Source organism: Podarcis filfolensis (genome assembly GCF_964270895.1).
Source record: "Podarcis filfolensis genome assembly, chromosome: 12".
Taxonomy (NCBI): domain Eukaryota; kingdom Metazoa; phylum Chordata; class Lepidosauria; order Squamata; family Lacertidae; genus Podarcis; species Podarcis filfolensis.
The window spans coordinates 5,399,178-5,420,726 of record NC_139614.1 but is presented as its reverse complement, the minus strand read 5'-3'; the positions used below and the strand labels follow the sequence as shown (position 1 = coordinate 5,420,726).

General features: G+C 45.1%; 1 protein-coding gene across 6 annotated transcripts in view; it reads right to left on the bottom strand.

The window, feature by feature from the left end:
- Positions 1–21,210, bottom strand: part of LOC310745426 (amphiphysin-like) — a 95,367-nt gene extending 74,157 nt beyond the window's left edge. For 2 of the 6 annotated variants that reach the window (XM_083577991.1, XM_083577994.1), the window contains exon 1: positions 20,896–21,210. In XM_083577991.1, coding sequence (XP_083434117.1) covers positions 20,896–20,967 — 72 coding nt within the window. In that variant the 5' untranslated portion in view covers positions 20,968–21,210. The remainder of the gene's footprint in view (positions 1–20,895) is intronic. The other 4 variants (XM_083577993.1, XM_083577992.1, XM_083577995.1 and 1 more) reach the window with 4 other exon arrangements.
- Positions 21,211–21,549: the final 339 nt, after the last annotated feature.

Below are 21,549 nucleotides of genomic sequence, written 5' to 3'. Positions count from 1 at the left end.
GGCAAAAGCACTTTCTTCTGGCATGATGCTTTCCAAATGCTCCCCACATACGTTAGTAATATCCAATTTCCTCTATAGCCAAGCTCTGGTAAACTGCTTCCTCTTTGGCAGCCAATTCTATTAACTGAAAAGTGCACGTTCTCTAGTTTGCAGTGAACTGAAGCTGGGCTCTCCACTGGTGGGAGACCTCCCAGTTAGCTACTGGTACTGCTCTCCTGATTCAACTCCCTTGGGATCTACCCTAAATCCAACAAACTTTTCCAAACCACTCCCAGTACCTTCTTTCCTTCAACTTTCAGAAATATTCCCAGCATAAAAGTGCCAGCTATTATTATTTTGTACTGGATGCTAACTTGCATGACAAACAATACCTGCTGGAATTTCCTCTTTTACACAACTCTTAAGGGTGCAGTTCCAGGTGCAGCTTTCATATTCCCAGCACCTTCAAACTGAAGACCACAGATCTAGAGGACTGCTGTGTTTTAAAAATCACAAGCTTGCTGAAACAGAACTAGAAGATAATTTCCCATAGGCATTCCAGGGCAGTGACGTTACTTCTAGTAGTACAATTCGCTTATTTGGATTGATGCTGGTTGACTGCTTTCTACAGTGTCTTCCTCCCTAGAGGAGAACTAACGACCTTCTAGTGCTGGCTGCACAGAAGTACGAAAAGGGAACAGCTCACTCCCTTATCCTCAATTTGATGGTTTCATTTCCTCTTTGCGATATATTAAAAAAGACAAAAAGAAAATCAGACTAAAGGTTTTGAGGATGTTTTTGCCACTGCAATGAGATTTTCAATGGATGTTGGAGATTTTAGACCCCAGAAAATAGTTCATGTCTGTGGTGTGAGAGGATGTGCACATTTAATAAATTGTAATAATAATAATAAGCGTCCAGGACAAAACCAAAGCACCCAGAACCAGAAAACACTCAGAGGACGTAGAACTGTTCTGTGCAGCAACCAGCAGCCCCTGCACATGGAATAAGCAACACAATTTGCCCTTTTGACAAGCAACAGAAACTATCTTTGAAGGTGAAAATATTGTAAATATTGAAAATATCATAAAATCTTAAGAAAAGAAATGTCTTTCAGCTGAAAACTAACATTAACAGTTTTTTGAGGTACGTTTGTCACCCCATTCAGAAACCTGCAAGACAACTATCCTTGGTCCCCAGACAACATCATGTGCTTTGTGCCAACCTTCTGACACAACCCCATGGTTTCCTGACGTTTCTCAGACCATTTTCCTATGGGAAAATGATGGGGTATCCTAATCTTCCAGCATAGTCTACAGTAATAAACACACCCTAATGGCAAAACTCAATGCATTTCTGGGGTATTTTATGCCCCAGACGGTTTTTTGTTTCCAGAAGGAAAATGGTAAGTCATTACTGTCTGAAATTTGGAGACACTGTACAGATGACAATGTCATAGAAGGACTACCATGTATACTTATGTGTAAATTGCACAATGAAAAGTGCACATGGAGCATGTTTTTCACCCCCAGAAAACTGGGTGAAGGCTAAGAAATTTTCATTTATTTTATCTGAAGTCCCATCAACCAGAAGTGGATCTTATTTTGTAATCTTTGGGTATTTTGATTTGAATTACCTGCTTTTGATTAAACTGAAATACAGTGGTTTAAGAAAAGCATCCCAAATATCATAAACCACAGGAAATGGTGCCAGCATTTAATCCTCAAAGAAGCAGAGATCATCATTTTTTTGAGGAAGATTTTGGAACAAAGAACTTGGAAAGGAAGTCAGCTGCAAGCAAGAACTGGAATGTTTCAAAGACCATTAACTGGAGTAGATAATTCAAGCTGATTGTTGCTATATATACACTACTATCATGCACAAATAGCTGTGTTAAGATGTTTGCTCCTTAACTGGCCTCCGGATTAAAAGAAAATTTAGCTAAAATACTAAATTTATTTATTGTTGCGTGACGTAGGTCATTTTGTCTGGTCCAACCTGATCTTTCTTGATTAGACAGTCCATCTGAGTACATTAATCCACTGTAAATCAAATATTTGCCTTAAAAATATGGCAATGCAGTTTCCAATACAGGGGTTTTTCCTTTCCTTCACCTTTTTTGCAACAATGATCTCCTATTATATAAGACCTTACATAAAGACTGGCCAGTGAAGACGTTGCAGGGGAGTGAAGGATTGGTTGAGTAGGGTTGCCGTATTTCAAAAAGTAAATTTTTGGGGGGAAACCTACCCCCAAAATAGTACTTTGAAGCTTTTTGGGCTGTTTCCGCTGCTTCTTCCGTCATGTTGACATACATCCCTGACATTTCGCCAATTCTGCAAAAATTTTCCCCAACGCCATTTTTACACCCAGAAACCAGGACATGTCAGGAATTTTCCTGATGTATGGCAAGCCTAGTGTCAGTGATGGTGCTCCATGCCCCAATGGTTGTAGTTGCTATCATTGCCCTTCATTGGCTTGGAGAACAAGGCCATGCTGCTTCTACATTGAGAAGCTCCCCAAGGAAACAAGCGTTTGGACTGGAAACTGAATAGGAGGATGATTCTGGAGCTTTGCTGAAGGGAACCAGCTACGGCAAAATCATCCTAGTCAGTGTCCCAAACAGAGACTGCAATTCAGAATACAAGTTGTGTGATAAAGTTCAGAACTTGCTTCCCCTTCTCCCCTAGCTTACACATTGCAGTCTCAAGAAAGAACCTATCACAACAGCCTGGTGGGTCATAGTCTCATGTCACCAGCCTTGCTCAGCCCTGATGACTACTTTGAGTGGAGCAATAGTGGTGAGGAAGTTGATGTTTTTCCTGGTAAATGTACAGGTGAAACTTGGAAAATTCAATGCCTCTGGGATTACTGTGCTTGATTGGCCAGCAAACTTGCCTGACCTGAACCCCATAGAGAATCTATGGGGCATTGCCAAGAGAAAGATGAGAGACATGAGACCGAGCAATGCAGAAGAGCTGAAGGCTGCTATTGAAGCTTCCTGGCCTTCCATAACACCTCAGCAGTGCCACAGGCTGATAGCATCCATGCCATGCCGCACTGAGGCAGTAATTGATGCAAAAGGGCCCAAACCAAGCACTGAGTACATATGCATGCTTCTACTTCTCAGAGGTCCAATATTGGTCTATTTGCAATCCTTGTTTTGCTGATTTCATTTAATATTCTAATTTTCTGAGATTGTTAATTTGGGGTTTTCATCAGCTGTACTGATAATTTCATCACAATTATAACAAATAAAGGCTTGACATATCTCACTTTGCGTGTCATGAGTTGATCTCATATATTAGTTTCACCTTTTGAGTTGAATTACTGAAATAAATGAACTTTTCCACAATATTCTAATTTTCCGAGTTTCACCTGTACAGTCTGCTAAGAAACAGCCTCTCTCCCTCTCCTTCTGCTCTGGGTTTAGCAGAGGCACAGAAGCATTCCTTCAGACAGCAAAGATGCTGCAGGGAATAACTTCCTAGGGCTACAGCAGGGGTGGTTAATATACAGATATTATTAGACTCCAATTCCAGCAGCCCCAGACAACAAAATCAGTGGCCAGGGATGTGGTGAGTTGTAGCCCAACAACACCTGAAGGACCACGGATTAGCCAGTCCTGCCTAGAGGATGCACTAACCAAGAGGCAAAAGTGCCATTATTTTTCAGAGTAGCCAAATGCCCAACACAGGCAAGTTATGTGTGGAGGGGCTGCTTGCATATGACTTGCAGAGTAATGAGCTCAGCAAATTTCCGGTCAATGAGGACCAGACTACAGAGTGTCAGAGACGGAAGGCAGATTTTGCCAACGAAGCAACATTGTCCCTTCTTCAACCCTCAAAGCTGGGTAACACGGAGACAGGTCGTCCCAGCAGGATATCTTTCCCTGACTGGGATGGGACTGGGACTACCTGTCCCAGAATCCCCAGTGGAAGAAGAAAACTATTTGCATTATTCCTGCATGGGTGCAGGGAGGCCCTTTGATAATATTCTCCCTGGTGGGAATAATGTGAATAGCAAAGTTTTCTGTCCAGGGATTCTGGAACTGGTAGTCTCAGCCCCATCCCTGATGCAGAAGGACACTCAACTGGGATTCTGGGAGTAGTTGCTGCAGCCTGTCTCTGTTTCATGCCCCAGAGTACAGCTACTTGATCTTGGTGGAGTCATGCTGATGTTTCCAGAACTCAGAGGAAGAAAATGTCTGCCAAGGTATGTATGAAAGAGGGAGAGATTTGTCCCACAAAAGAGACTAAACAAGCAGGAACAGTAAAGACATCTGTTCCCTATTAAGAAGAATGTAGGACTAAATCTCTTGATGAGGCATCATCCAGACCGCTAAGGAGCTACTGTATCTAACTTAAGTAACAGCCAGCAAACTTGAGACGGTAAATATCCAAAGGAAGACACAAAGAGCTATTCAAGAAGTGAACAAAAATAAGAGGACCAAAAATGTCTAATAAGAGTCTAGGGTCAACCCATCAACATCCAAGAGAGAGGGCAAAACAACTGTGTCTGGACTGAAGAACGGGCAAGTGTTTTCCAGATGACAAACACCAGCTCAGAGTAAAGGGTCCTTAATAACTTTTGAATTCTAGTAACGTCATCATTTACATAGGAGATGCCAGGCCATAGCTGATAAGTATGTTCTTAGTAATCCTTCATACGCAAATCCTCAAACGTCCTCCTCAAAACATATTGGTACAATAATACAGGCTTTGACCACTTTTAATTTTCCTTCTCCTTTCCCAAGTTCTTGCCACCATACTTTCTAATTGAACCTCTGTGTCCATAAAGACTAGAGGCTTTGTTCCCTCAAATGAACATCAGGCTTTCCTGGCTACTGACAACAATAAAAAGCCAGTTGTTCAAAGTGGGTTTGTAAGAAGTGCCTGTGGTCCTGTATGGTGCTCTCTGATTTATAGCAGCTGTAGGAAAACACCCCCTGGCTAAAAAGATCCTCTGCGACCTTTGCTTTTCCCATTAATTTAGGAATGGCAATGGCTCGTGCTGCACATTTTACTCATCAACAGACGTACATTTTGCTGAGGCCACAAGGTACTCAACGGACTGCCTCTGTGCCAAAATAGCTGTCCCTTCACTGCAAAACCATTGCAGGGAAATGCCCATGCCAGGCTTTCTGCTAAAATATTTACAAGGACTGCATGCATATCCACTCGCCTCATTCCGCGGCTTGCTCTTCCCCAAGCAGACACCCACGCACACATCCAGAGGACTTAATACATCCGTTTCAGGCTGTCTACTGCTGCTGCATTTAATCTGGCTCATTCGCCTCCTCCCCCCACTTGCTGCCTGCAGTACGCATGGTGTTCGACTGCTCCTTTTCTTCTTTTGATTTTGTCTCTTTTCAGCAAAGGGAGGACTTTGTTAAAGTCCTTCCACCACAAGCATTCAACGCATAAACTAAGCCTCAAAGTTAAATGACGTTTTGTCGTTAAATCAACACCTCGTGTGATCTCAATATGCAAAACATTGAGACAGACCCCAAATCAGTGTTAGGTCACATGCTTTGCTTACAGGAAGCCCCTGGCCCAGTGTGGCATTGCCAATTAAAAATACCCAGGAGATGGAAGCAATCTCTACCTGAGGCCCTAGAAAATTATGTCAGAATAGACAATACTAGGTTTGATCTGGTATAAAACAGCTTTCTATGTTCCCCATTAGAGCAGAGGATTATGCATATATCATATCTGAAGCTGAAATGTTGAATAATTTTACTGGATGTGGAAAAACCATTTCATAACTTTCTGTCACACTCGTGTGTGACCAAGAAACAGAACCCAGGATGGGTCTCACACAGAACTCAGTGAAGTCTTACTTGGTACCCTCCTTTACTTTTCCCCAACCCTTGGGTTGGTGGTGGCAACAGTGGAGCTTGCCTAGAGAGGAGAGAGGTTGCAATGACCATTTGGGGGCAAGGTCAACCAGGTCAACCCTCTTTCTGAATACAATAGTCAAGTGGCATAGCACCAAGCAAGGATACAGCTCACGGGTGGATCAGAGACTTACAATAACCCAGTGCAATGAGTGATCTTGAAGAACAAAAGTTTATTTAGAGAAAGCATAACAGGATATAAATTGGGCAGGAAACACCCCAAATAATACTTATAGCTAAAACGCCCCACCATAGTAATTTTTTAAAAAATCTTCAGCCATGGCAGAGAAAGATTTTTAGTTATCCAAGGTCCTTGCATTTCCTGTGTGCAGGCGAACATTGGTATCTCCCATCAGAGAGCACAAGCCCTCACTGTCATGGCCTTCAACAAGGGGGGTTCCAAAATGCCTCACCCAATCTTCATCTATAATGGTTTTCTGCTACAAGAGAACCATTCTGTCCAACCATTCTATACAATGAAAAACTGCATGTTTGGAAACAATAATCTCCAGCACATACGTCATTAACATCTCACTAGGCCGGACGACTGTTTAGCCGTCTGGCTGCCACGCACCAAATTGCACCAACCCAAAGAGAGGAGACTTTGATCTTTGTGGCACTCTCCAGTTTTATCCCCCTTTACTATGAAGTATTCATCCGGAAAAGATGTACCGTATTTTTCGCCCTATAGGACGCACTTTTTCCCCTCCAAAAATGAAGGGGAAATGTGTGTGCGTCCTATGGGGCGAATGCAGGCTTTCGCTGAAGCCTGGAGAGCGAGAGGGGTCGGTGGGCACCGACCCCTCTCGCTCGCCAGGCTTCGTGGACCTCTCCGCAAGCAGTGGGAGCGCTCCCGCTGGGCTCCCACGGCTTGCAGAGAGCTGCCTGTTTGGGGGCTGGGGTCGGGGGAAGCTCGGGCCTCCCCAGCCCCAGCCCCGTGCCTGGGGGAAAAATAATTTCCCCCCCTTTATTTCCCCCCAAAAAACTAGGTGCGCCTTATGGGACGGTGCGTCCTATAGGGCGAAAAATACGGTAAACACATTGACATTTTATTAATCACATTTTACAGTACCCTTATCAGCTTCATTCATAATACTAACTCTGATCACAAACCATTTCCATTTCCAGCACCAGAGAAACATCTCTGCTAGGAAATTATTTCCAAAATATTTGGACAGTTACAACAGGGGTTGCTAGACTTTTTGGCCCAGGTCACTTTTGGGAGGTCATCTATGTAGAAGAAAAGGGGTTTGCATGGCCCAGCTTCTGGTGCATTAGTGAGAAGCAGACAATGGCAGAGTGGTTCACCATCTTGGTAACACATCTGAAATCCATTCAGAACTATGGGTACCATTAGTCCAATCCAATACTGTCAGCACTGATTGGCAGCTGCTGTCTAATAGATAGAAGCTTCCCCCAATCTTAATAGTCAACATTGATTTACTCACGCCAAATACCAGTCCTGTCCCCATTGGCCTCATTTCTGGGACCAAAGTCAACTAATGAAAGTTTTCGGCAGTGTGCAGCACATAAATGTTTATAAGCTATGTTGAAGGGTTTTTTGCTACACATATTCATATGCAAAAGAAGTACTACCCTTAGCACAGGCTGAGTCACTGCACCCTGCAGTGCTATAAGTCACTGGCTCACAGTTGATGTTGATACAGAAAAGGAAGCTTTATTACAGCTTAGTAGCTGCTGAATCATTGCTCCCTGGGGCCAGACAGTCTGAGCATATTACGTTGATCCTGGCCCAACTACACAGGCTGCCAATTAGCTTCCAGGCCCAGCTCAAAGCGCTGGTTTTGACCTATAAAGCCTTTGTATTGTATTGATCTTTATTACGGCCATTGGCCCATCACACGACAGTTTCCCATACCAACATAATGTACTTAAACCTCCAAATTTAAAACCGCCAAAAACTTACAAACAGCAGACAAGAACCAAAGCAAAATAAAAAACAAAGGACCAACATCATACATTACAATAAATTTGTAACATAAATATCGCCCTCTGCTTATAAATTAGTAAAAGACATCCATGGTGATATCATCTAAATACAACCTAAAACATAGATCATAGTTTAAAGGGATTATCCGAGCCGCACAGGAGTCCGTTTCTCTTCTTTAGGGATAGGACGCTGATCAAGAATCTGGCGACCATGAGTGATCTTAGGGGGTCATCATCATTTAATAGATATCTCAGTTTGGCTTCATTCGTATCATCGGCAATTCCCTTTAGATATTGAGCGAGAAACTTGCTCCTGGCCGATGAGTGAAGAGCACAGTCAAGAATTATGTGATGCAACGATTCCGGTGCCCCACAATTACAAAACCTATAAAGCCTTTAACAGCTCAGGGCTGCAATACCTCAAGGACAGCGTCTGCCCATACAAACCGTCCTAGACTCTGTGTTCAACACCTGAGACCCTTCTTCATGTGCCTCCTCCACGTGAGGTCTGGAGGGTGGCAACACGAGAACGGGGCCTTTTCTGTGGTGGCTCCCTGTTTGTGGAGTGCTCTCCTCAGGGAGGTTCACCTGGTGCCTTCATTATATATTTTTAGGTGCCAGGCAAATACGTTCCTCTTCAACCAGGCCTTTGACTGATTAACATCCTACAGCAGGCATAGGCAAACTTGGCCCTCCAGATGTTTTGGGACTACAACTCCCATCATCCCTGACCACTGGTCCTGTTAGCTAGGGATGATGGGAATTGTAGTCCCAAAACATCTGGAGGGCCAAGTTTGCCTATGCCTATCCTACAGCCTTTTAAATGTGTCTGGGGGCGGGGTGTTATTGTTTTGTTGTTTTAGTTTAATTACTTGTGTTTTATCTTGTATTTTATTCTGTAAAGCACCCTTTGCTGAAGGGCAGGATATAAATTTTAATCATCATCATCATCATCATCATCATCATCAACCCTGCAAAGTGAGAAAAACTAATTCCTTAATGTGGGGCCCATTGGCTGTGGTATGGGAAAGGCATTGCCTAGGTAGAGTCTCATGGGCCACATTTGGCTCCAGGGTCTGAGATTGGTCACCTGTATGCTAAGCCACATCACGACTTAGCACAAATGTGTGTGTGCAGAGGCTCCAGGAAAGGAGAACACAGGCTCACCGTTTAGCTCTCCTGGACAAACTGTGAGCCTGACACTATAGGGCAAACCTTAATGGAATCTACACACATATAAAAAACGCTGTGAAAATGCTTTTTAAAAACAGTTTTGAAAAATACATTGAATTTTGCATAGCTCACTGTCACCATCTAGTGCCACATTTATATATTGCACTTTACAACACATTTAAAATGTTTCATTTGCAGCTGTGTAGCTGAGTCCCTTGTTTCAGCTCAATGTTAGTCTAGAGAGAGCTAAGCCATGAGTCCAGATTTAGAAAACGTGTTAAACCAAACCATGGCTTAGCTCAGCATGGTGCAGTAGTAAAACGATCAGGGAGGAGAGAAGCAACCGCGATCCCCTTCAGGGAGGCTGCATGCTCACACATTCACAATAAGCAATGGTTTGGCTTAGTGGGACATGTAAACCAGGCCTCTATGTTGATGCTGAAGTGTGATCTATGCTGACACGGACCTGGATCTGTGCCTCCCCTTATCCAGAAATCTTATTAAGTTGCTTTATGCAAGACACCCTTACGCTGCCTCACCTAATCCACGGGATCATACTGAGGAAAGAGTAAGATGCGCCCATATACACTGCCCTGAGATCTTCCTGGTGGAAGTGACAGGATACAAATGTGATAAATACGGGTAAAATAATAATAGAGAACCATGTAAAGCAAGCTAGATAACACACTCTGAAAAATCAGATTGACATGCCATAGAATTTTCACTTGGAATCTTATAGTACTTACTAAATATCCAACTGACATATCCAACTGCTTGTAAAACACACTCCTTCGTTTTTGTCAAAATTAACATGGTTTTTATATTTGGTAGGCAGGTAATTATAAGAGTCTCTCTCTATAGCAAGCACAGAAGGGATCATTAATCTCTCCAAGACTCATGTAGTTTAACACAAAAGTAAAGATTCTGTAACTACTGCTTCTCGTGGATAATTGCACAATATCGTTTAAAAAACAAGCATTATGCTCTTTGGGATCACAACTGGTTACTACTGAAGAAAAGTGAAGTTTCTCACAATAATGTTAATGAGCAAATAAAGAGACATGGTAAATAAGGCTCTATGGGGCTCCAAACATGATTTAGAAGGAAGTTTAATCAAGGTAAACACATGGAACTATTCCATATTGTGAGATCTTTTCGTGAGCCACTTCACACACAGAGCTGAACCATGGTTTGGGCTTGTGAAGATGAGCTGCAGGGAACCTTAGCTCTGCCTGCACAACTTAAAGCTTTCTCTTCCAATTTCCATTCACCCCAGTTTTTGTGACATTAAACAATCCGAACCCATGGCTAATCTTAACAAACCAGCTTCATAAACTACAGTTTGAATTTGGCTTGTTTCAGCAAACAATTGTTAAGATTAGCTGCAGTCCATCAGATTTGGCAACATGCAAAGCTGTGGGTAATCTAACATGAAAGAGAAAGTCTCTTACCTTCTCCCCATGGCAGCACTGAGGCGCTTCTTCCCCCTTCCCCTTAAAAAAGACCTTTACTTTATATACCACCCTTCATCTGAGGACCACAGGGAGTTTTACCATTTAAAAACACGAAGTTACATACCATAACAACAAATAAAGCAGTAGCAATACAAATACAGTAGGTGACACAATTTGAAAGGCCATAGATTGTTTAATTAGCTAAAGGCCTGGCAGAAGAGGAACAGTTTCACCTGGCGTCTAAAGATAATGTAACAAAGGCACCAGGTGAGCTTCCCTGGGGAAAGCATGCCACAAGTGGGGAGCCACTGCAGAAAAGGCCCTGTTTTTGTGTTGCTGCCCTCCAGACCTCTCATGGAGGAGGCACACAAAGAAAGGCTTCCTGTTGTTGCTGTTGTTTCACAGAATAAAAATACAAGGTAAATAGTTAAAACAAAAACAATGAAACATTAACATATTTAAAAGGCTGTAAAATATAAAACAAAAAAAATACAAATACAAAATACAAATAAACATATAACACTTTACCTTTAAGCGTTATATGTTTATTTGTATTTTGTATTTGTATTTTTAAGGTAAAGGACCCCTGGGGTTGTGGAGCTCATCACGCTTTACTGGCTGAGGGAGCCGACGTTTGTCCGCAGACAGTTTTTCTGGGTCATGAGGCCAGCACAACTAAGCCACTTCTGGTGAACCAGAGCAGCGCACGGAAACGCCATTTACCTTCCCCCCAGAGCGATAACTATTTATCTACTTGCACTTTGATGTGCTTTCGAACTGCTAGGTGGGCAGGAGCAGGGACCGAGCAACGGGAGCTCACCCCGTCGCGGGGATTCGAACCGCCAACCTTCTGATTGGCAAGTCCTAGGCTCTGTGGTTTAGACCACTGCACCACCCGTGTCCCCAATATGACACTTAAGGATCATTTAAAACAACCTCACCCCCAAATAAACAACAGCCACTGCAGTTAAAACCCCATCCTCATTAAAACAATAATTTTAGCACAAGTGGGCTGGCCCACACTCTCGTTCCACCCCTGAAGTGGAGCCCCAGAGGAACTATTTCCATTGGTGTCCCCCGCCCCCCTTTTGGTGGTGGCCTTGCTGAGGGCAGCCCTGACCCCAGACAGGCATGATTTACAGAGCTGCCCCAGCAACTGGTGCTTGCCTATAGGGGCGGCAGGTGTTTTCAAAGCATCCTGTCTGTCCCGGGTCCTTGTCAAAGGACACTGGTTTGCAGTAGCTGTTTAAAGTTATGGCATTGAATCTTCTAACCTTCTAATCTTCTAACCTAGAAGTGACCTTGCTCATCCTCATTTTGTAACATTTAAAAGTTGCTTCCGTGGTGCAATTCTCGTTGCAAATTCTGTAGTGCTTTTGTCTGTTTCGTTTCCACAAGCGCTTATTCGATAAACAACAAAAGAATCATCTCATCTTTCCCACTCTAGCATGCAGCTTCCCCTAAGAAACATAGAGCGTAGAGAAGTTAAAAGAATAATCAGGGCAAGTCACAAAAAGACAGAATAATTTCTTTCTTTGAGAAATACCAAACACCTGTCACCAATGAACAACAACATCTCCAAGCACACCTCAAGTGCGCAACTACATCAACTCCTGCCCAAAGGAATCCGCCTTTGCTCTGGCTAAAAACAAAGATGCTGCTTTCGACAAGTGTGAGCCCAGAGAACATCAGCGTAAGAGATCTTTAAGAACCTTGTTGGCACAAAGGTGGAGAACAAGTCTAGCACCCACTAAGGAAGAATGGCAGTGTAAAATGTTTGAATATGTTGAACTGGCTGGTCTGACAAACAGGATAAGAGAAAACGAAGATAAGGAATGTGAGGAGGAATGGATAATGTTTATTGACTATTTCAAGAACCAGTATGGAGAAATACATGGCTTAGCAGGTCTCGTGTAAATCCAGCAGTTGAAATAGATAAGAGTATTTAATAGATAAGAAATCTGATGATTAAAAAGATGTGCATTACGCGGAGTAGTAGGAAAGCAAAGGAACCAGGAAAAGGGTGGAAGGGAAGTCATAGGGTATGTGTATACATGCTGTATTTGGCACGAAGTTGTAAGTGGGACAGGCAGAGGGGAGGGGGTTAAATGTTCTCTCTGTTCTTGTTTTTGAAAATGCATATATATATATATATATATATATATATATATATATATATATGGATGAGAGATCTTTAGAGAAAATTTTACTATTTAAAAATCAGTACTTGTAATTAAGCAAATGACCTACTGTCCCATGAGCCAGCCATTTCTGAAACATGGCTCCAGCAATGAACTGGGCATTGAACAGCCAACAGCATTAAATTGAAACAAATCAACATTTTCAATCATTAATAACCCCCCCCCACACACACACACATATGACTCCTCTTCTTCCTTAAATTTCAGCATTTTACATTTTTGGAATCTAACCATCCTAGATTCTCTGTATAGCTTGAGGTAGACCCTGTTTTCTCTTGAGAGCTAGTCTGCACAATACTTTCAGCATGGAGGCTAACATCCCTGCACACAGGCGCTGGCTCCTGGGGGCTGAGGCACTTTGGGCCCCCTCAGTGTTTGTTTGGGGGGCCGGGGACCCCCCATTGTTGAGGCAAAACATGGAGCTGGGTTCAGAGCAATGTCAGGACATCATACAACATCGCATATGTAACATTAGGACGTGGCGTCAGGCCCCCTCAACGTTCTTCAGAAGATGGCGCCACTGTCCCTGTGGCAAGTTTCCCAGACCCCACCTGAACCTTTCCCTATACTTTACCCTACAAAGTTCCCTCCCACAGTTGCCAATCATCAAGGAGGAGGCTGGGGAGGAAAACTCACCAGTGCCATGCACAAAATATAGACCGACTCTCACATTGCTCTCTAATATTGCAGGGAAATTCCTCATGAGGACCATTCTACTGGCCCTGTTCAGTGCAGATACCACCCTGCAACTATAATAGCACAGCCATAGATGGTCCTTTTGGCACACACTGCAGATGTGCAGTCAAGGGTGGCAGCCAAGGGTGCTCTTGGGAGTCACCTCTGGAGATGGATGAAGGAACAATAGCCCTCTTCATTGCTGCAGGAGAGCAGCAGGCAGGGTGGCAGGTGGTGTGAGGAGGATATTGGATTCTCATCTAATAAACAGCATGCCAACTGAGCTTGATAGCTCTTGTGCTCTTGTTATCCCTTTGCTGCAATGAGTGCCTGGACAGCAGAGAGAGCAAATGGGCCAACTGAAAATTTCAGGCAGGTTAGGAAGACCCATTCCCAGGCAAGACCCAGTCATCTGGCTGCTGGAGGTGATGGTAACTAATTCAGTTGCCATCACCTCTAACCCATGTTTTGATGTGTGTTGTTGTGTTTTACTTTCTGAGCATTGTTAGCTGTTTTAGGTACAAGTTTAGCGGAAAGTGGCCCACAAATAATAATTAATAACCGAAACGGAGAAACACAAAGCACTCCCCCTTACATAAACTCACAAAACAAGAAGTTAAAACTGTAATCCTATACATACTTAGCTGGGTTTAAGCCCCACTGAAAACAACCAGGCTTACTATTGAGTAGACATGTACAGAATTGCACTACAAATATCTTAATACCTGCTATCAAAGTCAATTAACTGATATTTAGATGTCGTTCGGTCCATGTATGTCCACATATAAATGTGATGTGGAAATGGAGAAATTAAGTGGATAATGAACAGCAGTTCATTACGGTGCCTCGTTAAGTAAGTAATGAGCATATGGCCTTAAATTCAAACAGATGGCCCCAAGATCTTCAGAGGCGGCTCTTTTTTGCATCCCACTGTTGAGGGCAGTGGTGGCATGAGAGACGGCCTTCTCTGTGGTGGCACCCCACTTGTAGAGCGCCCGCATAAAAAGAGTCCTCCTGGATCAGATCAAAGGCCTACCTAGTCTAGAATCCTGTCCTCATCCTGGCCAGCCAGAGGTCTACAGGAAGGAAGTCTGCAAGCAGAACCTGAAGACGACATCATTCTTGCTGCTTGCAGTTCCCAGGAACTGGTCATCAGAGGCCCACTGTCTCCAGCAGTGGAGGTAGACCATACCCATCGCGGCCTGTCATCACTGATGGCTTTAAAAGATATCTGACGAATCAAGCTATCACTGCATCTTCTGTGAGTGAATTCCATAGTTTAACTATGTGATGCACTTTCTTCTGCCTGTCCTAAATCTTTCGATATTCCACTTCATTAAATATTCTAATATCATGAAAAGAGGAAGAATTGTCTCTCGTGTCCACTTTCTCTTTTAAATTTTATTTAGTTTTCAAAAGTTTACATACATACCATCCACAATACTTTACCATCCACACTTTAATTTATCCATTGACTCCCCCCACCCCATGATGTTCTGTTTTTCCTTTAATGCTGCATATTTTAACATACCATGTATGTCCTGAGTTATTAGGCTTAACGTCTTTCTACAGCTTCTCGTATTTCAAACCCTGCTTGCGTTTTCATGCAACTATAATAGTTCTTTAGCTAGCCTACAAAAGGTTTCTAATCCTCAAAGAATGATTCGTCATTTTGGTTGTGTTCTCAACACCACACTTTATTTTATACATCTTTCTTGTGTGTCTCCTTACTTGCCATTTTTCTGTATTAAAAAGCCCCAAATGTTCCAATCTTTCCTCATAGCAAGTTGCTCTGTCTCTTTGATAATTTTGGTTGCCCTTTTCTTCATCTTCTTCAATACTATAATATCCTTTCTGAGGTGAAGTAACAGAACTGCACAAATAATTCCACACGTAGTCACACCATAGATTTGTATAGTGGCAATATGGCACTGGCTGTTTTAGCTTCAATCCAATTCCCGATATTCCCTAGCGTGGCACTCCCCTTTTTCACAGCTGCCATATCCTGGCTTGCCATCTTCATTGAGCTTTCCCGCTACAACCCCAAGGGAGTGTACCTTCTACCTATGGCTATTTGGATTCACACAGTATTAATCATTTGCAAGTCTATGGAAATATGAAAGCCCCTCCCCAAAATATTGCCCTTGGCATTTGACACTTGTGAAACAGCCATAAGGATAAGGTTGAAGCATTACATTAATGGTGCAAAGAAGGAAGACGTTAATAAATGTTCCAAAGAACAATGGCAGACAAGGGAAACACCTTTGTGCATGATTTTATTACATACAGTCATACCTCTTGTTGTGTTAGGTTCATGTTGTGTCTTTTCGGCTTGTGAACGTGGCAAACCCAGAAGTGTATACTTCTGGGTTTTGAAGAGTTCTGCGCACTTGCACATGCACAGAAGCGCCCTATCGTGCTCTGCACTGGCGCAGAAGCGCCGCTCTAGTTGTGGACTTTTCAGGGTGCAAACAGCACCCCAGAATGGATCGTGTCTGCAACTAGAGGTACCACTGTATTCTCTTGTGGAGAAAAAGCCAGTGCTTTTTTTTTTCTTAAAACATGTTTAGGGATGCTCTCATTTTCCTACTCATATTGAAATACTGCCCCTCAATGAGGCCAAACGTAGATTCACAAAATGTTTAGGGGTATACGTACCCCTGCATCCACCCCCCGAAAATAAACGTTGGAAAAAGCTATCCCACAGTGATTTTCTCCCACCCTGGATCTCAATTCATGGCTATATCGTAGTTATTGAAATATTCTGCTGCTTTGTGGACTAGGATGTTTTTTAAAACCTTTCTTTATTGTTGTGGTTGTTTGGGTTTTTCATTTTTCATGCTTTGTGCCACTTTGAAGACTTCTGCTGATGGAAAAGCCATCTTGTAAATAAATGAACAAAATATAAACACATAAGATGCACAAAATGTCACAGGTGAAGAATGCCTGAGTGTCTGCCTGAGAGGTTTCTGTGCCAGGCCACCTGCCTATTTGGCTCATCACTGGCTGGAGCTCTTCCGGGTTTCAGTATTGGAGATGCTAGGGACTGAAGATGGGACTTTCTGTGTGCAAAGCAGCCCATTCATCCGCATGATGAAGCACAGATTGGGCTTTCAATGATTATTCTGAACCACAGACTTGGAGCACTTCAGTCCAAGGAATGCTAGATACAAAATGGGATGGGCTGCCTTAAGAGATTTACTAATAGTCTGGTGTGTGTGTGGGGGGGGGGGTAACCTGTGTAACCAACTATTGATAACTCAAAGTGCTCAACTGGGGAATAGCCTCAACTTCTCTGAGGGGTCAATGGGGCTTGGAAAGGATTTCAGAATTTCCAGCTTTCATTTGTTTAGGATCCAGCACTAGATTTTAGGCACAGGCCAAGCACAAAGCCAAATGAAAAGTCCATATTCCCAAGGCCTGGTCTGCAATTTCTAAGCTACAAGGTACCTGGGAACCCCCATCATTCTGCCTGGACACTGAGGTCCAGCGCCGAGGGCCTTCTGGCAGTTCCCTCACTGCGAGAAGCCAAGTTACAGGGAACCAGGCAGAGGGCCTTCTTGGTAGTGGCACCGGCCCTGTGGAACGCCCTCCCACCAGATGTCAAAGAGAACAACAACTACCAGACTTTTAGAAGACATCTGAAGGCAGCCCTGTTTAGGGAAGGTCAAGGTCTTTCTCAGCCCTGTCTGAAGATTTCAGGGATTGAAGTTGGGACCTTGTGCAGGTGTTCTCCCACTGAGCTATGGGTCTTCCCCAATTTCCCTGTCCTAGCACACAGGTCTACACATACAGCAGAATGAGGAAGGAGAATAGACTGAATTCAGACTGCCGGTGTGAGATTACAAGTTCTACAATGGAGGGGTGGGGAACTTTCAGCCCACCGGCCTAATTAGGCCCTCCAGACCTCCCCCATTGACCCCACGTCCATTTCAGCTAAGCCACAGCCACCTGGCCTCCAGCTGACATCATATCTGACACCAGCCGACGGGCAGATCTTCAACAGCCCCTTTCAAGGCACTGCACAAAATAGTGCTTTGAAAGGAGCTCTGCCATGGGGCAAAGATGGTCGGCTGAAGTGGGCACCCACCCTTCTGTCAAATGTGGCCTGTAAGGGGTGAGGGACAACAGCTGACCTGCTGGGGTGAAAAAAATCCCTCACCCCTGCCCTGCATTGTTTAAAAGACAAAACCCCAGGAAACAGGAAATAAGCAGAAAGGGAGAGGTTCTGTATCAGAGGTGGAAAACTGTTACCAGGGCTGGACTAGGTCTTTTTAGCACAAAATGGTGTCCCACTCACCCCACCAAGGAAGAAGGGGAGAGTGAAGATTGACATCAGGAACAAGGGTGGGAAGAGACCAGCAGTGCCTCCTATTGGCCAAGAGGCCGCTGTAGAGGCAACGGGGGGGGGGGGTGTTGCTGAGGAGCCGGCAGATCTGGCCTCCAAGGAGAGTGCCACAGCTGTCACTGCCACCACAACAGCAGCAGCAGCAGGCAATGTACTCCTTGGAGGCCGGATCTGCTGTTGCTGTGGATCCTTCTGCCTGAGGTGGTCTTCTTACCTGGCCTCATGGATACGCCAGCCCTGACTATTGCCATTGTACTATAGGCTGCGGTCCAGCCATGCAACAGTCAGAGATTTCTACACACACACACACACACACACACACCATTAAGGCAAGCAAGAGGCATTATCACAGGTCAAGGCAAAAACATTAGGATCGCACAGAGCAGGGCTGACAAAGGCTGCATGGTCTGAGAAGTGTCCTGAGGGCTGGACGGAGAGGTTTGGACACATTTGGCCCATGGGCTTGATGTTCCCCACCCTGTTCTAGAAGGCTTTCCATTTTCAGAGAGCATTCAAAATGTGACTTCCCAAAATACCACCTCAAGTGCCCAGTTCATTCCACCATCTCTTTCTCTGCTACACACGTAGGCCAGGCCAGGAAATTCTAAGGAGGGAGAAAACCAAATCAGCCTGATGACAACTGAGCATGCTCAGTGGCTGTGGAATGTTGGCTCTGTTGTGGAGTGGAAGGGACAATGCAGGAGGGAATTCAATAGAGTATCCTGGGAAAGGGCATGACTGGCTGGCCAGAACACAGGACAAGAGCACACCACACATTAACATTTTGTTACAAGTCTCGCTTGTCTTCTATACTTAGGTGAGTGTTGCTCACTCCTAGAGGGGAAATGCAACAAATTCAAACTAACACATGCTATACATGTGCCATTTATTAAATGGCATTTAAGACAAAACCTACTGTGATATCTTCCCTCTCTGCACTCTTATCCAAGACCCATTTGTTCTACTGAGACTTGCAAAGGAAGATATTGCAGGTAGGTTGGCTGATACTCACTCTGCACATGAAACTACATGTAACTAAGTGTTTTGCTCACCACTTGGCTAGAAGATGGTCTTCTAGATCCAAAATGGAAGCCTAGATCCTTCCATTTTGAGTCAAACCATCTCCTACTTGTCCCTGCCAGCATTTACCTGAACATTAAGAAGCCTTATGTCTAGACCATCAGGAGACACAACAATACAGACCATCCATGCCCAGAGGAACATCTTCAATCAGTTGGAAATGCAGGTGTGTCTCTGAATGCTTAGGTGTTGCTCACCAAAGAGCTGGCAGGAGACTCTGATAAAGTCCAGTGACACGGGCAAGGTGGCTTTTGGCAATGCCCACAGAGGTGATTTAGAGACAGCCTTCTTAGCAATTGATTGCCCCGCTCTCCAAGTGAGCGCAGCAAGGAAGATCACATTAGTTCACGATGAGCTTGGGTGGTTATTAAAAGAAACACAATCCTCTTACAGTATGGAAAGTGTGCAAGCATGGAGGTGGGGCTGAGGAACAGCCAAATCTTTCAGTCTGTGAATAGATCCGCTCTGCAGATGCAATCCTCCTTCTACACTGCAGGCTACCAAGGGACTTATTCTCCCTGTGGTTTTATCAAGGCCACAAACAAGGAGGTGGTACAAGCAAACCCACCGTAGAGGCTCCCATCAATGTGCCCTAAGAATTTTCTTCTCCTAACCAAAAATTTTACGGGGGCTCAGAAAATCTTGCTTGATGCTCTGAATGTTCTCGCAGAGATGGGAAGGGAGTAAAGGAAGGACCACGAAACCCTCTCAGTAACTGCTTCACCCAGGCGGCACCTTTATGAAAATGTGCAAGGTGATATTGTCCTCTGCACCAGCCACCATCAGCAGGTCTGTCTCCAGAGAATGGCAAGTCGGGCATCTGCTCAAGGTCTCAAGAGTGCCAAAGGCACGACTGCTCCTATGGCACAGACATCTGTGCTTGGCATGGATCCCACCAGAAGCTCAGAGGCAGAGTGGGGGAGCACCCAGTCCACATCTCCTCCCTTCTGGGGTCCACTGAAGGCACTTTGCCCAAGGGACCTCAAATTTCTCAAGCCGGCACCACCTATCAGAGCAGCTTGGCACACATGCTCGATGCAAGCACCTGTGCCAAACTAAGGACTGGCCGAAGTAGGAAACTCAGGACCGTCTCCAGTAATGTCCCAGGCAGATCAGTGCAGCCTCAGCCATTGTGTGGGGTCCCAGCCTAGGTGCCAACAATACATGGTTCATCCCTTAGCGACAGAACAGCACTGACTGGGCTGAAAACAAGTTGTGCCATTGCATCAGTCCACCTCGGATCACTTCATTCAAGAGAATAATGACTAAATGGGACAAGGGATATTACATAACATCACTGATACTGGCAGCTTGCCAGCAGAGAAGGGGGGGGGGAGGAAGTCCACCACCAACATTATTGGGTATTTATTAGCCAAACGCGCATTGGAGAGCCCCGTTCAACAATCCACTAGCCAGTTGCAGACGTGCCTCAAAGGGCGCATTTCAAACAGGCCCAAATCCGCAAACGGCACACGAGACTAGCCAGAAAGCCAGACGCTGGGAGCTGCTGCCCGCCTCTCCCCGTGTCCCCAGAATAGCGCAGCTCTCTCCATCTCTCTTTTCAGAAAGCCCTTGTTTCTTGCCTTGCAGCCGATGCCCTCGGATTCCCCTGACCTTCCGGGGCAAGGACGTGCCATAGTCCCTCCGTTAGCAGCCCAGGCAGATATGGAACAGCAGCGAGGAGAGATATATTTTTTCCGCGCACCTTGAAGGCGGCGGCGGGGCGGGGGCCTCAGGTGTGTGTGTGTGTGTAATTCAGCATCACTGCCCACATGCCAGCGCTCCGCCAGATCGCTGTGTCCAAGATCCATCGAGAAACCTGATCGTGGGACCGGGGGGAGGGGGTTTGCCTCTCGTAGGCCCTTCGCACAGGATGCAAAGCAGCTGCGCGCAAAGGCGCGTTCCGAGCCTCTGCTCCAAGCGGGCGCCGCGGGGCGCTTTCCCCTCCCCGGAGGAGGTTTCTCTGCACCCCCACAGAAACTGCCGCAAGAAGGACCTTCTCCCCCCCCCGCCCCCCGTTGCCCCCACAGCCTTCCAGTTATCTCCGCAGCCCTGTGGATGCAGAAAGTCCCCCAGGCGGGCAGTCGCCTTCTTTCCTCGCCACCTGCATCCCCTTCGGTCCTTCCACCGGCTTACCTTTTCCTGCGCTCTGCTGAGTCTCTTCTGGACATTTTTCGCAAAGACGCCGCTTGTTTTCATGTCGGCCATGGTGGCTGGTGCAGAGATCCTGCCGAGGAGGGAAATCACACGGAGCCCGGCTGCAGAGAGCGAGGGAGATGAGAGATGGAGGTCGGATCCCAGAGAGAAAGAGGAGGGACAAAAGAATGCAGGAGGGAGGTGTCTTAAAGCTGCAGCGACAGAGGAGCTGGTGCATCAGTGGCCAAGCCGGCGAGAGATTGGGCGGCGAGCGGAGGAGGCGAGGAGGGCTTGTCAAGCGTGTTCACACGTGACGCCCAGATTGCAATCCCGTGCAGCCCTCCTCGTTAATTCTGAACAGACGTGCGTAGGATGCTGGGAGGGGGGCGCTCCAATCCTACGCATATTTTCTTGAAAGTAAATAAGATGCGGGGATTACTTTCGGGTACCCACGGCCAGGATTAAGGCTGGTTTGCCAATCTAGTAGGAAACATGTACTTGCAAAATGAGCAGCAGTTGTCCCTTTCTGCTTTCCAGTCCATCTTAATCTTAGATAATGTGTCCGATAATGCTACTACGTAGCAAAAAGGCTCTGAGTCAATATGGCTTCAATTGTTTATAGGAACCAATTACTGTGCATGCTTATTCACAAAA